The 12,913-nt window shown below is 54.2% G+C and overlaps 1 protein-coding gene across 6 annotated transcripts in view; it reads left to right on the forward strand.

Annotated features, from left to right (window-relative positions):
* IL16 (interleukin 16) overlaps positions 1-12,913 on the forward strand; it is a 94,438-nt gene that overhangs the window by 51,454 nt on the left and 30,071 nt on the right. For 3 of the 6 annotated variants that reach the window (XM_023254819.2, XM_023254817.2, XM_045058720.1), the window contains exons 3-6: positions 1,269-1,377; positions 4,923-5,065; positions 6,474-6,584; positions 9,125-9,239. In XM_023254819.2, coding sequence (XP_023110587.2) covers positions 1,269-1,377; positions 4,923-5,065; positions 6,474-6,584; positions 9,125-9,239 — 478 coding nt within the window. Of the gene's footprint in view, positions 1-1,268; positions 1,378-1,954; positions 2,066-4,922; positions 5,066-6,473; positions 6,585-9,124; positions 9,240-12,913 lie in introns of those variants that run through there. The other 3 variants (XM_023254818.2, XM_045058721.1, XM_023254821.2) reach the window with 3 other exon arrangements.

A 12,913-nucleotide genomic window follows, 5' to 3' on the forward strand; every position in this document is an offset into this window, starting at 1 on the left:
TGACAGGGCTGGCTTCGAGGAACGGCGGGCACATCAGGTAGGAGAGGTGGCAGGTGCCCCTAACAGGTCCCCACCCTGGAACACTAAATCCCAGGGAGCATTTGAACCAACTGTGGTTTCCAGATCTAATAACAAACACCCGAAGATTCTACACTCAGCCGATCGTTTAAGCGTGACGGCCACAACATAACATTCTCAGACACGCAAATATTCCGAGAGCTTTCCATCTGTGTAACTTTCTTGAGAAAAAGCACACCCGCACAGACACACACACACACGCACGCACTCAAGAATTATGGTACCGAGTAATGAAACCAGCATAAGTCAAGAATTAAGTCAAGATCATTGTGGGTAATAACGTTAATATGAAAACACTTAGGAAGGGAAGTGAAATCATTAATACCATTAACCTCGTTGTCAACCTCTATCTCTCTGTCCCTAAAATCCCAGACTCTTATGCTTTCGGTTTCATTATTCACCCTGACGGAGAAATGAGTCCAAGGATGTACTGTTTTACATATTGCTTATAAACTCAGCACAAAGGGAGGGTCTCCAAATTATTAGCTTAAGAAAGGAACACGGAACGTGTGACCAATATGGCAAGAGCCATAACCGAATTTAACTTGAGAATGTTGATTTTAAAAGCCCTCAGTTAAATCTTCGGAGATGGAAATCAGCAATATGGGAAAATCATAATACTCTCAAGAATGCATGGATGGTTCCACATTTAAAAACCTATTCCTGTAACATTCATTGGACGGGATTCGACAGGATCTGACCTGAGCTCTTCTCTGAAACCACCTTCTAGGCTCCCCTTTTGGGTCTCTCTTGAGTTCTCTCCTCCACCACCTTTGCCCTTCTCTGTAATGATCTGTCACTCTCGTTTGTTTATTTCCCATTGTTTTTCCTTCACGAGGACAGCACTGCCCTGGGATCCCTGTCCTGTCTGGCTCATTCACACCTGTTTCCCCAACACTTGACAAAGAAAGGACACGTAATGGCTGACATGGTGTTTAGACATCGGTTGCCTTTGTCCAGTACCTATGCGGTATATCTATCATTCAATTTTTATTAATTGATGGGTGAAGCTATTGATGAACGGGTGGCAATGAGTCTATACGTCTGCCATCATAGACCCTATAATTTACCGGGGGAGACAGACAACCCCACAAGCCCGTCCACATGGTCAGTGTCAAAACCTCGGTGTTCTGTGCACCTTTTTCTGTTCTGGCGAACTCGCTGAATAAACGGTGGGAACTGTTTTGCAGGAAACTTCCACAACTTCTTCTCGAGAAAAGTCTGGGAAAGTAGAACCGCAAAGTAGTAACTGCCAGCTTCCCAAAGCCTGTCACCAAAGGACACGCAGCAACTCGACCAGTAAGTGCGTCATCGAACTGTCCTCAGGAGCGGAGCCTCGCTGTCGCTGAGGACCGGGAATAGGAGTGACGCGGGGAGATCTGGAGAAGGGCGGGTCTCTGCTAGTCCGGTTGGGGTGAACCCGGCTGCGGTCAGCTTGCCTCTCTGAGACCACCTGTCACTGCGCGTGCACATCCTGGCCAGCCAGAGGTGGTGGTGGGGCGGGGGGGGGGCTCTCTATGGTTTTGACACTTCTGCCTCTAGTTGGACTCCAGCGCCGTGTTGGGGAGACCCATTATAGGGGATAAAACACAAAGGGTTTCCTCCCACTCTGATGGGCTCCTTGATTTCAGGAAGGCTACTTGCTCTCCTGGGGCCTCCATCACCTCATCTGTCACAAGGCGGGAGTTGAGGCTGGTGGCCGCCATGATTCTTGGTTGCTATAAATGGAATAGCCGTAATCCAAAGTGAGGACGTTTGAAGAACGCAGAAGGGCATGAAGAAACGAAAGCCACACCAAACGCCGCCGTTAGAGATAATCGATGTTAACATTTTCGTTATTTCCCTTTTGTGCCCGCGTATGCCTATAGACTACGCACACGCGTGCTCACGCACAGCATGACGTGGCTTCGAGTCCCTGGAAATTCTTTCCTACACACCATGTTCAGTGGGTGCCTTGTATTTCATTGTACGGATGTACCCGATCTAGGTAACTAACTCCCTACCGTTAGACAGCTAAGTTATTCTCAGTTTTCCACTAAGATTATCAGCATTGCTGAGTCTGCACTGCAAATTTTGTTTGCGTCTGTGATGATTTTCTGAGGGAAACACAGAGGGCAGTGGACGCGTTGTAGGGTTTGGAGCTCACACTTGCTCCCAGAGCTCATTATCTATGTGACCTTGGGCAAGTGCCTTAAACTCTTGTCGCATATAATTCTGCCGCAGGATGCACCATCTAAAACGTTGTTCCCCAAGCTCATTCCTATTTTTGGACTGATACTTACATTGTTTTTAATCATACATTTTTGCTTATTGCCTCCTTTAGAATAATTTCTTTTTTTTTTAAATTGTTTTAAATTTTTTTAAAACTTTTTAAAAATTTATTTCTGAGACGGGGAGAGACAGAGCATGAACAGGGGAGGGTCAGAGAGAGGGAGACACAGAATCCGAAACAGGCTCCAGGCTCTGAGCCGTCAGCACAGAGCCCGACGCGGGGCTGGAACTCACGGAACGCGAGATCATGACCTGAGCCGAAGTCGGCCGCCTAACCGACTGAGCCACCCAGGCGCCCCCTAGAATAATTTCTTAGAAACGGAGTTTCGAAAGGAAAACGCACCTTAGATTTTGATCTGTGCTGCCAGCTTTAAGTAGCCGATACTCCAGTCACGTGTACGAGCACCTGTTTCCTCAATCACAGCCCACACTGTGTTAAAATTTATAAATGTGTATTTTTCTGCAGATTTTTCCTGCTTCCTCTGCTTTTTTTCTAGCCCACTTCTCACCCAGGAAGGGCCACACAATTTGTGGGGATCAGTGCAAAATGGAAGCGTGGGACCCCTGTTCAAATATTAAGAATTTCAAAATGGATGCGTTAGAAATCAAGCCAAGGCTCCCTCTACGTTTGGGGGTCTGCGTGGCTGACTTCACAGGCCACATGCCCACGAGCCCAGCCCTGCTTGCTCCCTGCCCCTGGCCCTGAGGTTGCTGGGGGAGCCCAGTCCTCGAGGAGCGCCACCAGGGGACTGGAGGCGGAGGAGACGCTCCTGAGTGTTTCTTCCCTCTCCCTCCGCCTCAATTGGCACCTGACCTGCCCGGTGCTCTGGCCCCAAGCGCAGGTGGAAGGAGTCCCTCCACACAGCCGACTCTAAGCGTCTCTTGGTTCATTCATTTGCTTTTGGGGAGTCTACCTGTTTTTTTTTTATTGGTGTGATCAGTAATATTGTTAGTTTATAAGGAGCCTCTGGGGGACCCCTGGGAGGCTCAGTCAGTTAAGCCCGACTTTGGCTCAGGTCATGAACTCGCGGTCCGTGAGTTCGAGCCCCCATGTCGGGCTCTGTGCTGACAGCTCAGAGCCTGGGGCCTGCTTCTGATTCTGTGTCTCCCTCTCTCTCTGCCCCTCCCCTGCTCATGCTCCCTCCCTCTCTCTCTCAAAAATGAATAAATGTTAAAAAATTTAAAAAAAAGATAAGGACACCTTTATATAATCACATCTATATATTTTTTTCCTTCCTAATCATGTTAAAGTTTCTTCCACATCCAGAGAACTATTGAAATCACTACTAAATATTGGGCTGTATTTCCTTCTCATTTTTAAACGATATGCCTTTTTTTTTAAAAAAATGCCTACTATACCCATCAGTAATGTTTGTTGTTTGACGTGAAGCAAGAATCTAGATAAAAGCTTTTTTCTCTTTTTTCTTTCTTTTGAGAGAGAGGGCATGTGCCAGAGGGGGAGGGACAGAGAGAGGGAGGGAGAGAGAAAACCCCAAGCAGGTGCCACGCTGTGAGCACAGGCAGAGCCCGACATGGGGCTCGATCCCACAGACCCTGGGATCATGACCTGAGCTGAAATCAAGAGTCAGACGCTTAACCCGCTGAGCCACCGAGGGGCCCCGAGACAAATGCTATTTTAAGTGGCTGCTTGGTTCCAGCACCGCTTATGGGTGACCAGTCTCTGCCTGCCTTTCATTTCACTGTTCGTTTGTTTCATGTCCTGCAAAGAATACGCAGTAAGATCTCGAAAACAAACGGGGGCAACGTTTTTAGAGAGAGATGCCCCGCCATCGGTGCTGGTTTCACGGATAACGTTTGCGTTCCCTTACCTGCTTTCTACGCTTTGTTATTTGGTCACTCGTCACTTCCTTGTTCCCTGCCTCTTGCTCGGGGTGTGTGTTCGAGTTTTGCAGTGATTTGGGAGATGTGTTCAATTTCCAGCTGCACTTCCGGTTTCCTTAACACAAGATCAATTAGCTAATCATTTGGGTGTCATTAATTGATGAATATTTGGGACGGCATTTTCCAAGTCGCCCTCCCCCGACCTCCCCCGGAAAAGTGGAATTACTTACCCTTAGTCTGCCTCCCCGCCGATTTTTCCATTCCATATTTCAACTGAACCGTTAATTACAAACTCATGTTATTATACAAGCACCACAATATGTAGTTTCCCTTTCAAAAGTTATTTTGGCTTTTGCATTGGCTCTCGTAACCGCATCGTCAACGAACTCAATCGATGGCTGTGTGTCTGACTGCGTTCAGCACCCCCCACCTCCCCATCGACTTGAGATGCTGACCTTCATCGATGTCCTTGTGGCTGGAGCACGCCCACTAGTCATTTTCAGACCAGCCCGTGCTTCGGGGCACCCGCTCTGTCCCGACCTGGGGGCCTGCGTGCATGCTGATCTGAACTCACAGGGGGATCGAGAAGGGCCTTGGGGCCGCCCTGCCGGTGGGGCTGGGGTGGGGCTGGAGAGGCCAAGGCTTTGGGGTGGACCCAAGGGTGTTCTCCGCTGACCTTTGTGCTTTGAGAGCACAGACGGCTTCTTCCTTTCCTCCTCCCCGGGGTTTAGGCGTTAATCCCTACTGCACAGGGGAGATCGACTTTCACACGATAAAGAGCTCTGCGGCCTGCACGGACAGGCAGCCTTACCCCCTGTGTGGCAGCCGGAAGTCCCTCTCTCAGCAGCTGGACTGCCCAGCGGGAAAGTCTGCGGTAAGAACCAAGGGAGGGAGCCGGGGAAGGGGACGCGGGAGGGGCCCGGGCTTGGCTGCGGAGGCCAGCCGGTGGGGTCCTGTCCCTGTCCCGGCACTACCGAGGAGAGGGGCTGGCTGCTGGGAGCGGGCAGCTCCGGGCACAGAAAGACCCTCACCGGGAACGGTGATCGCGGAGCGCCCCGCGAGCCGGCCCTTGCGGCCACTGCCCGTCTGTGCTGCTGGGAGCTGACGAGCCACGTGAGCGGAAGCTGAGGCCTTCTGTGGGCCCTTTACTCCCTCTGCACCGGGGGTCCAGCAGGTGGGTGAGGAGCCATTCCCGGACAGGTTAGGGCACGCGTGCCAGGGGGCATCGCCCAGGGCGGGCAGCCCGGGGGCTCAGGGTCAGACCTCCAGGACGCCAACACCCGCGCTCTTAGCCCCGTGGTGTCGGGACCTGCCTTGCACCCTGTGCCTCTAATTCATAAGACAGGCTTAGAAACCAAGGTAGCGTCGGCCCCGTTTCACGCCGACGAAACTTGGCGGCTGGCCAAGGCGAGGGGCTGCCTGAGTTCACACGTCTCAGAAGCTAAGGGACCAGGCGGAATTCGAGCCAAGCCCCGCGGGCCCCACACCGCGCGTCCTTCCCACGTCGGGCGCGGGGTGCGGGCCGGGAGCCCAGCAGTGTCCGTCCCCTCCTGCTGTGTCCCCGAGCCCCGGGCCCTGCACGGCAGGGACTCAGGCTGCCCCCAAGACCACCCGGCGCCTCTGTCCCCAGCACCGTGTGGGCTCAGGTGATTTTACAGAAGAGGCAACAGGCACAGAGTGGTTGAGTCGCTTCCTCAAGGTCACCAGCCAGGAAAGGAACCCAGGCGGCAGGGCCCCAGAGTCTGATGGATGGTCCGGGCTGTCTACCCTCCCTACCGTGGGGGGCGGGGGAGACTTCCCGAGGCACGCGGGGTGCACGTCTCCTTGGCACACTCAGCTTCTCTTATGCAAGTCGCTTGTCTGCCTCCCCGGGGATTTATGCCCCGCATTTGAAAATCTTCAGGTTCCTTGCCCACCACCCCATGCCGGGCCCAAGGGGGGTGCTCGGTACGCGTGTCTTGAATTGGACACAGTCTGGGGAGGGCATTCTTGGAGACCCTGGTTCTAGGACGCGTCGTTCTCGGCCGCTGTGGTCTGTCGTGTAGTCTGCACCTGCTGTGTGGACAAGCCTTCTATAGCTTCCAGCTGCAGGGAGAAGGCTGAAAGCCCCAGACCACTGAAGGCAGCCCCCCGCCCCCCCAGACTCCCACCGTGCCTCATCGACCAAGTTCGGGGCTGGTGCCGTGGGCCCCCCGGAGAGAGGGTTGGGGTCCCCCCTGCCCCCTGAGGTGGGTGCTGCTGTTCCCCCGGCTCACGCCTCCCCACCCCCTTCCTTCCCACAGGGCAGCTCGAGACCCACCCGGTCGCTCAGCACAGCTCAGCTGGCACAGCCCTCGGGGGGCCTCCAGGCTTCCGTCATCTCCAACATCGTGCTGATGAAGGGCCAGGCCAAGGTGAGCGAGGGCCATTGCCAACAGAAGCTGCTGGATGGACACCGGCTCCTGACGAGCCGTCCCGTCCAGGGAAGGAGGCAGATAGGGACGGGGGTTCTGGCTGCGGGTGTGAGAGTCGAGATGAACCCGTGGGGGGTTGGGGGGGACCCTGTGTGGGCCACCGCAGGGCAACTGCTCGCCAACTTGGTTTTGGGATGATGTTTTTAGAAGTTAGTTCTAGGGTGGCTCAGTCGGTTGAGCGTCGGACCTCGGCTCAGGTCATGATCCCATTGTTCAGGGGTTCGAGCCCCGCGTCGGGCTCTGTGCCGACAGCTCGGAGCCTGGAGCCTGCTTCCGATCCTGTGTCTCCTTGTCTCTGCCCCTCCCCACTTGTGATCTCTCTCTCTCTCTCTCTCAAAAATAAGTAAACACCAAAAACAATTTAGAAGTTAGTTTTACCTGACGGTTAAATTCAAATCATTGACGTCGTGTCTTTGTCGGTTCAGGCCTCTGTAATAAAAACCCAGACGAGGTGGCTTAAATAGCACATTCTCGTGGTTACGGAGGCTGGAGAGTCCAAGATGAGGGTGCCCGCAGATTTGCTGTGCGTGGAGGACCGGCTTCCTGGTTCGTGGACGGGGTCTTCTCTCTGTGTCTGCAAGGGCACATGGCGGGGGGCCGAGGGAGCGCTCTGGGTCTCCTTTATAAGGGCCCCTCATCCATCCCGAGGGCACCACCAATGCGACTTGCTCACCTCCCAACGGCTGCAGTCTTTGAAGTTTGGGGAGGACACGTCCAGGCCACGTGTGTCCCCCAGGTGGATATATTCATGCCGATTTCCGCCCCACAACTGAGAAATCCTGAAGGGAGGGACGAGGCAGAGGTGGGGGGGGTGGGGGCATCCCGAATGGCTTTTGCGTTGCTTCCGGAACATTCCGGAATAGACGCGGGCAGTTGCTGCAAAGTTCCCAGACGAGCCCAAGTAAATCAGATGGTTTGTTTTTGATTTTGTTTTTGTTTTTTTTTTCAAACCCACCTCATATAACTTTGGCACGTGGCCTGGGGGGAAAGGGCTGTTGCTACTTCCGCTCTGGTCAGAGGAGGGGGTCTCCTCACGCTGGGTCTTTCCTCCCCGGCCCTCACCGCCTCCCGCTCCCGGGAGCACAGCAGACCGGTGAGTAAGACGAAGCACAAGATGCTGACCCGACCGGTCCTCTCCCTACAAAGGAGAAATCCTCTCCGGTGCTGACTTCTCTCCTAATGGCCCGACTTTCTGGCTAGTAAATCACAGCGCTTTCCACCCCGCACCCCTGCCTGGATTTCGGTGGAAGGTATTTAAGACATGGTTGGCTTTTCAATTGTCGGCCCTGCCCAGAAGAGCGCAAAGAGCACCGAAGACAGTTTAACGTATCTCGGTGTCTGTAGAGGCACATTCACTAAATCCACGTTCCGTGTCTCTGGGCGGACTGAGCCGGGCCGCGGGGGCCGGGGACCGAGCGAGGCGAGCCACTCGGTGCGGGAGGCCCGCGTGCAGGGCAGGGCGGTGGGTTCAGAGGCCGGGCGGGCCTCCCACCGTCCACCCGCATGACCCAGCCACGGAAGGAAGGCCGCGTGTCCCGGGTGGCAACCTGGAGTGGGGTCGGGGGTGGGGGGAGTTCAGGAGGAGGACGAGGCAGAGCCAGAAGGATCCCTAAGTGCTTGAGGAAGAGTCAAAATCGAATCAGGCAAGAAGGCAGCTACCACAAGGCCAGGTGCTGGGCCGAGGGCTTTGCAAGCAGTGTCTCCTCTGATGCTCACGAAAGCCTGTTAGCATCTCCGTTTTCTGGCTGAGGACACTGAGGGCTTGGGAAGCCCCAGGACTTCCCCGGGGGCGCCTGGTTCTTTGGCCGTGGAACTCGGACAGTGACCCAACACTTCTTGACCCCCAGGCCTCCTCCTCCTCCTCCTCCTTCTTTTTTTTCTTTTTAGATTTTTAAAGTGTTTGTTTACTTGTGAGAAAGAGACAGAACATGAGCGGGGGCGGGGCAGAGAGAGAGGGAGACACAGAATGGGAAGCAGGCCCCAGGCTCCGAGCCGTCGGCACAGAGCCCGACGCGGGGCTCGAACCCACGCGCCGCGAGATCGTGACCCGAGCCGGAGTCGGACGCTCAACCGACGGAGCCCCCCAGGCGCCCCTCACTGGATTTTCTAACACAATCCTGTGAGTGAGGTTATGAGCATTATCTTACAAGGGGCTAAGCGAGGGCTCGGAGACGGGAGGTGATGTGCCCCGAGCTGCCAGCCAGACGGGCAGACCCCGGGCTCGGCCCCGTCTGGGATTCTCCGGCCATGGCACAAGTTCTGTGTCGGGACACGACTCTGTGTGAGAGCCCAGGCCCCACACGGTCCGGTCCGGCCTGGAGGTCATGGCTTTCCCCATTCCCCTGTGAGGTCCCGAGGTGTCTGACACCAAGGGTGCCTTTCTCCTCCCCGGCTCCTTCGTTGAGGGTTGGGGGTTGGGGGTTGGGGCAGGCGCTCGGCCTGGAACGTCCCTAATGCCAGTCTCCTCTTCTTCCCCCCAGGGCCTGGGCTTCAGCATCGTCGGGGGAAGGGACAGCATTTACGGCCCCATCGGAATTTACGTCAAAACCATCTTTGCGGGGGGAGCGGCGGCAGCGGACGGACGGCTGCAAGAAGGTAGGTTTCTCGTCTCTCGCCGGGTGACGTCTGAGGGGTCACTGGCCCACAGAAGACAGCGCAGGGCAGCCTGTGTCTTCAGCCTACGGAATTCGGCCGGCGTGGATTCTGGGGTCCGCGGCACACGTCCCCGACGGCTCTGTCGTGACCGGCACGGTGCTGGGTGTGTCTGCCCATGGCCCAGGTCCCGTAGCCAGCCTGGGACACAAGGCCGAGGTGTCCGCCTCCCCTCCCTTCCTGTCCAAGGCGCCCCCCCCTCCATTGCTGGTGTCCCCGCCACCCTCTCCCTTCTTTCCTGCCCTCCCGACTCACAGTCACGGGGCGACAGGCCCTGTGCTTCTAATGCGTCTGATGAACGTCCTCTGTAAGCCCGCTGTGTTCTCGGCTCCAGAAACAGGCTGATCAGATATGATCCCTCCTCTGAGGAGCTCATGGCCCGCCCGCTCTCCCGTCTGGGACAGGCCCCTGGCCGTCCCCGGGGGTCAGAGCTGCCTCCTGAGGGCCCCTCCATCATGCTGGGAGTATTGGCCAACAGGCTTGGCCCGGGGACACTCCCAAACTTCAACTAGGGGTCAAAATTCAGGGGCAGGCGAGGCCAGACACTGGGGGGGCCCGCGGGATGCTTAAGAGAGGTGACCTCGGTGTCCCCACCCTCCCTGTCAGGACAGTTTCTGTGAGTCGCGCTGGGAGCCTAGCCACCGGTAAGGACCCACCTTGGTTAGGGCAGGGATAGCAAACTCTGGGGACCTCAGGCCCACGGCCTATCTTCATCCTGCTCACAAATAGAGACTGGTTCTTGTGTGTCTTTTCTTTCTTTAAAGTTAAATTCTACTGAGTTAACGCGCAGTATCGTGCTGGCTTCAGCAGTAGACCCCAGTGACTCGTCGCTTACACACGACACCCGGTGCTCATCCCAACGGGTGCCCTCCTCGATGCCCATACCCCGTCTGTCCCGTCCCCCCCTCACCCCCCTCCAGCAGCCCTCAGTTTGTTCTCTGTCTTCAGAAGTCTCTTACGGTTTGTTGCCCTCTCTTCTCCTTCCCCCCTTCCCGTATTTTCATCTGTTTTGTTGCTGAAATTCCACACGTGAGCGAGATCAATTGGCATTGGTCTTTCTCTGAGCGATTGATTTCACTTAGCATAATACTCCTCTCTGGCTCCATCCACATCGTAGCAAGTGGCAAGGTTTCATTCTTTTTGACGGCCGAGTAATATTCCGTCGTGTACACAGACCACATCTTCTTTATCCGTTCATCAGTTGGTGGACCCTTGGGGTCTCTCCATAATTTGGCTGTTGTTGATAGCGCTGCTGTAAACACTGGGGTGCGTGTGCCCCTTCGGTTCTGTCGTTTTGTATCTTTTGGGTGCATCCCTAAAAGCGTACGTGCTGGACCCCATATTTCTAAGTGGCTGAGCAAAGTCAGAGGAATTTGCAAGTCTTTGTGGCGAGAGAGAACCGAATGAGATGCAAATTTCAGGGTCCAGAGACGAGCTCTACGAGGACCCAGCCATGCTCGCGGCTCATTCTGTTGTCTGAAGCTGCTTTTGTGTTCACGACAGCCGTGTTGCGTAGTTGTGCAACGTTGCCTAGTTGAGCAGAGGGCTTGCGGCCGGCCGAGCTTACGGTATTTACTACCTGGCCCTTCATAGAAAAAGTTTGCCGACCCCAACCTCATGCACGCTTCCGCTTCCGGATTTTATCGGGGAGGCAGTGGGGAACCTTTGAATGTTTTTATAATTTGGGAGGGACCAGCTATGACCAGGGTTCTCAGGTGATTCGGGAAGCAGAAGGCAGGATGAGACGGGCCAGCAAGAGCCCAGAGGCTGTGAAGCCCTTTGAGAGGCTGTCCTAAGGGCCGGACTCCAGCTCTTAAGGGTCTTGCCTGAGCCTGTCTTCCTGGGAGGAGGCAGGTGCAGATGAGACAGCCTCCCTGGGTCCGAGAAAGTGTTCCTGGTCTTAGTGAACTTAACCTGGAGCAGGACATACGGAGGAGGAACAAGGCCAAGGCAGAGGCTTGGCTCTTGGCGGCCACCAGGTGGCGCTGTCCAGCAGGCGGTGTCACTGTCTCCAGCCCAGGGAGGGAGGAGGGCTGGGTGTAGACTGGGGGTTGTGGACGCTTGGAAAACACTTGAGTTATAGGGCCGATGAAGGAGGGAGGGAAGAGAGGAGGGCGGAGGCAGGCTCTAGGGGGGAGTAGCTAAGTCAAGAGGCAGGGAAAGAAAAGGGATCAACGAGACAAAGGGAGAAACGGGGCATCAGAATCTTGAGAATGTACTATATTTTGTTTGGTTATGTTTTGGACTTCTCTTTACTTACAACAAAAAATGAGGGAGTTGAGTGGAGGTGGCAGGAAACAGTGTGCTGTGTCTTGTTTTCTTTCCAGAATGCAAACCTGCCCTGTCAAGCTTCTTTTTCTCCCCTCCCCTTTTCGTTAATACCAATCATAAAAATTCGGTGGGAAAGACGTTCAGCGAATCTACCGCAGTCCTTGATTCTAGCCTCTAATGATTAACAAAATCACCGTTTGTCACTCCTTCAAAGTAAAGTTCTAGAATCTGCCATTGGATGGGAGGTACATCCAGCTGCAACAAAAGTTTGGAGCACAGATCAAGGCTAATGATGTTTTATTTGTATTCTGCTTGCGAAAGAAACGATTGTGTAAGATTTAGTTTAATCGCTTCCCACCAGATATGGCCCAACGAGGACCAGGACTGTCCAAAGACTAGTTCTGTCGGGGCTCACGAGGGAAGTTCAGCCCTTCACGTCACTGAGAATGGTCGTTTCTCAAGAAACAAGTGTTGGTGAGGATGTGGAGAGAAAGGAACCCTCGTGCACCGTGGTTGCGGATGCAACCTGGTGCAGCCGCTATGGGAAACAGTGCGGAGGTTCCTCAAAAAACTAAAAATAGAAGTACCCTGTGATCCAGCAGCTCTACTTCTGAGTAGTTATGCAAAGAAAATGAAAACACGGATTCAAAGAGATATAAGCACCCTGTGTGTTGCAGCATTACTTACAACGGCCAAGTTATGGGAGCAACTCAAGCGTCCATCGATAGACGGACGGATAACAAAGGTGTGGTGTATGTCTACAGTGGGCTGTTACTCAGCCACAAAAAGAATGAAATCTTGCCATTCGTGACAGCGTGGATGCATCCAGAGGGTGTTATGCTAAGTAAAAGAAGCCAGACAAAGTACCACGTGATTCACAATAACAACAAAAATAGACACTGGCTCGTAAACACAGAGAACAAAGTGGTGGCCGTCAGAGGGGCGGGATTAGGTCAGACGGATGGATTAGGTGATGGGGAAGATGACACGCTTCCAGCCACAAAAGAAAGAAGTCGTGGGATGAAAGTATAGCTTAGGGAGTGTAGTTGATGATATCGTAGTAACCTTGGGTGATGACAGAGGGTGAGTCCACTCACCCTGCTGAACATTTCGTAATGTATGTAATTGTCAAATCATTACGTTGCACACCCAGCCTGTAACCGATGGCACACCCAGCGATCACTTAGGCTCCACCCTCTGTAACCAATCACTCAATCTCTTGCCCATGAGGAGGAGAGGAAGGATGACCACTTCTGAAATACGTCCTCTGTGTATTCTTCCTTCCGACATAATAGTTATATTTTAGTTATTTTTAAAACTTGTCCGTTTCCACTCAGCTTGGACTG

Source organism: Felis catus, chromosome B3 (genome assembly GCF_018350175.1).
Source record: "Felis catus isolate Fca126 chromosome B3, F.catus_Fca126_mat1.0, whole genome shotgun sequence".
NCBI lineage: Eukaryota > Metazoa > Chordata > Mammalia > Carnivora > Felidae > Felis > Felis catus.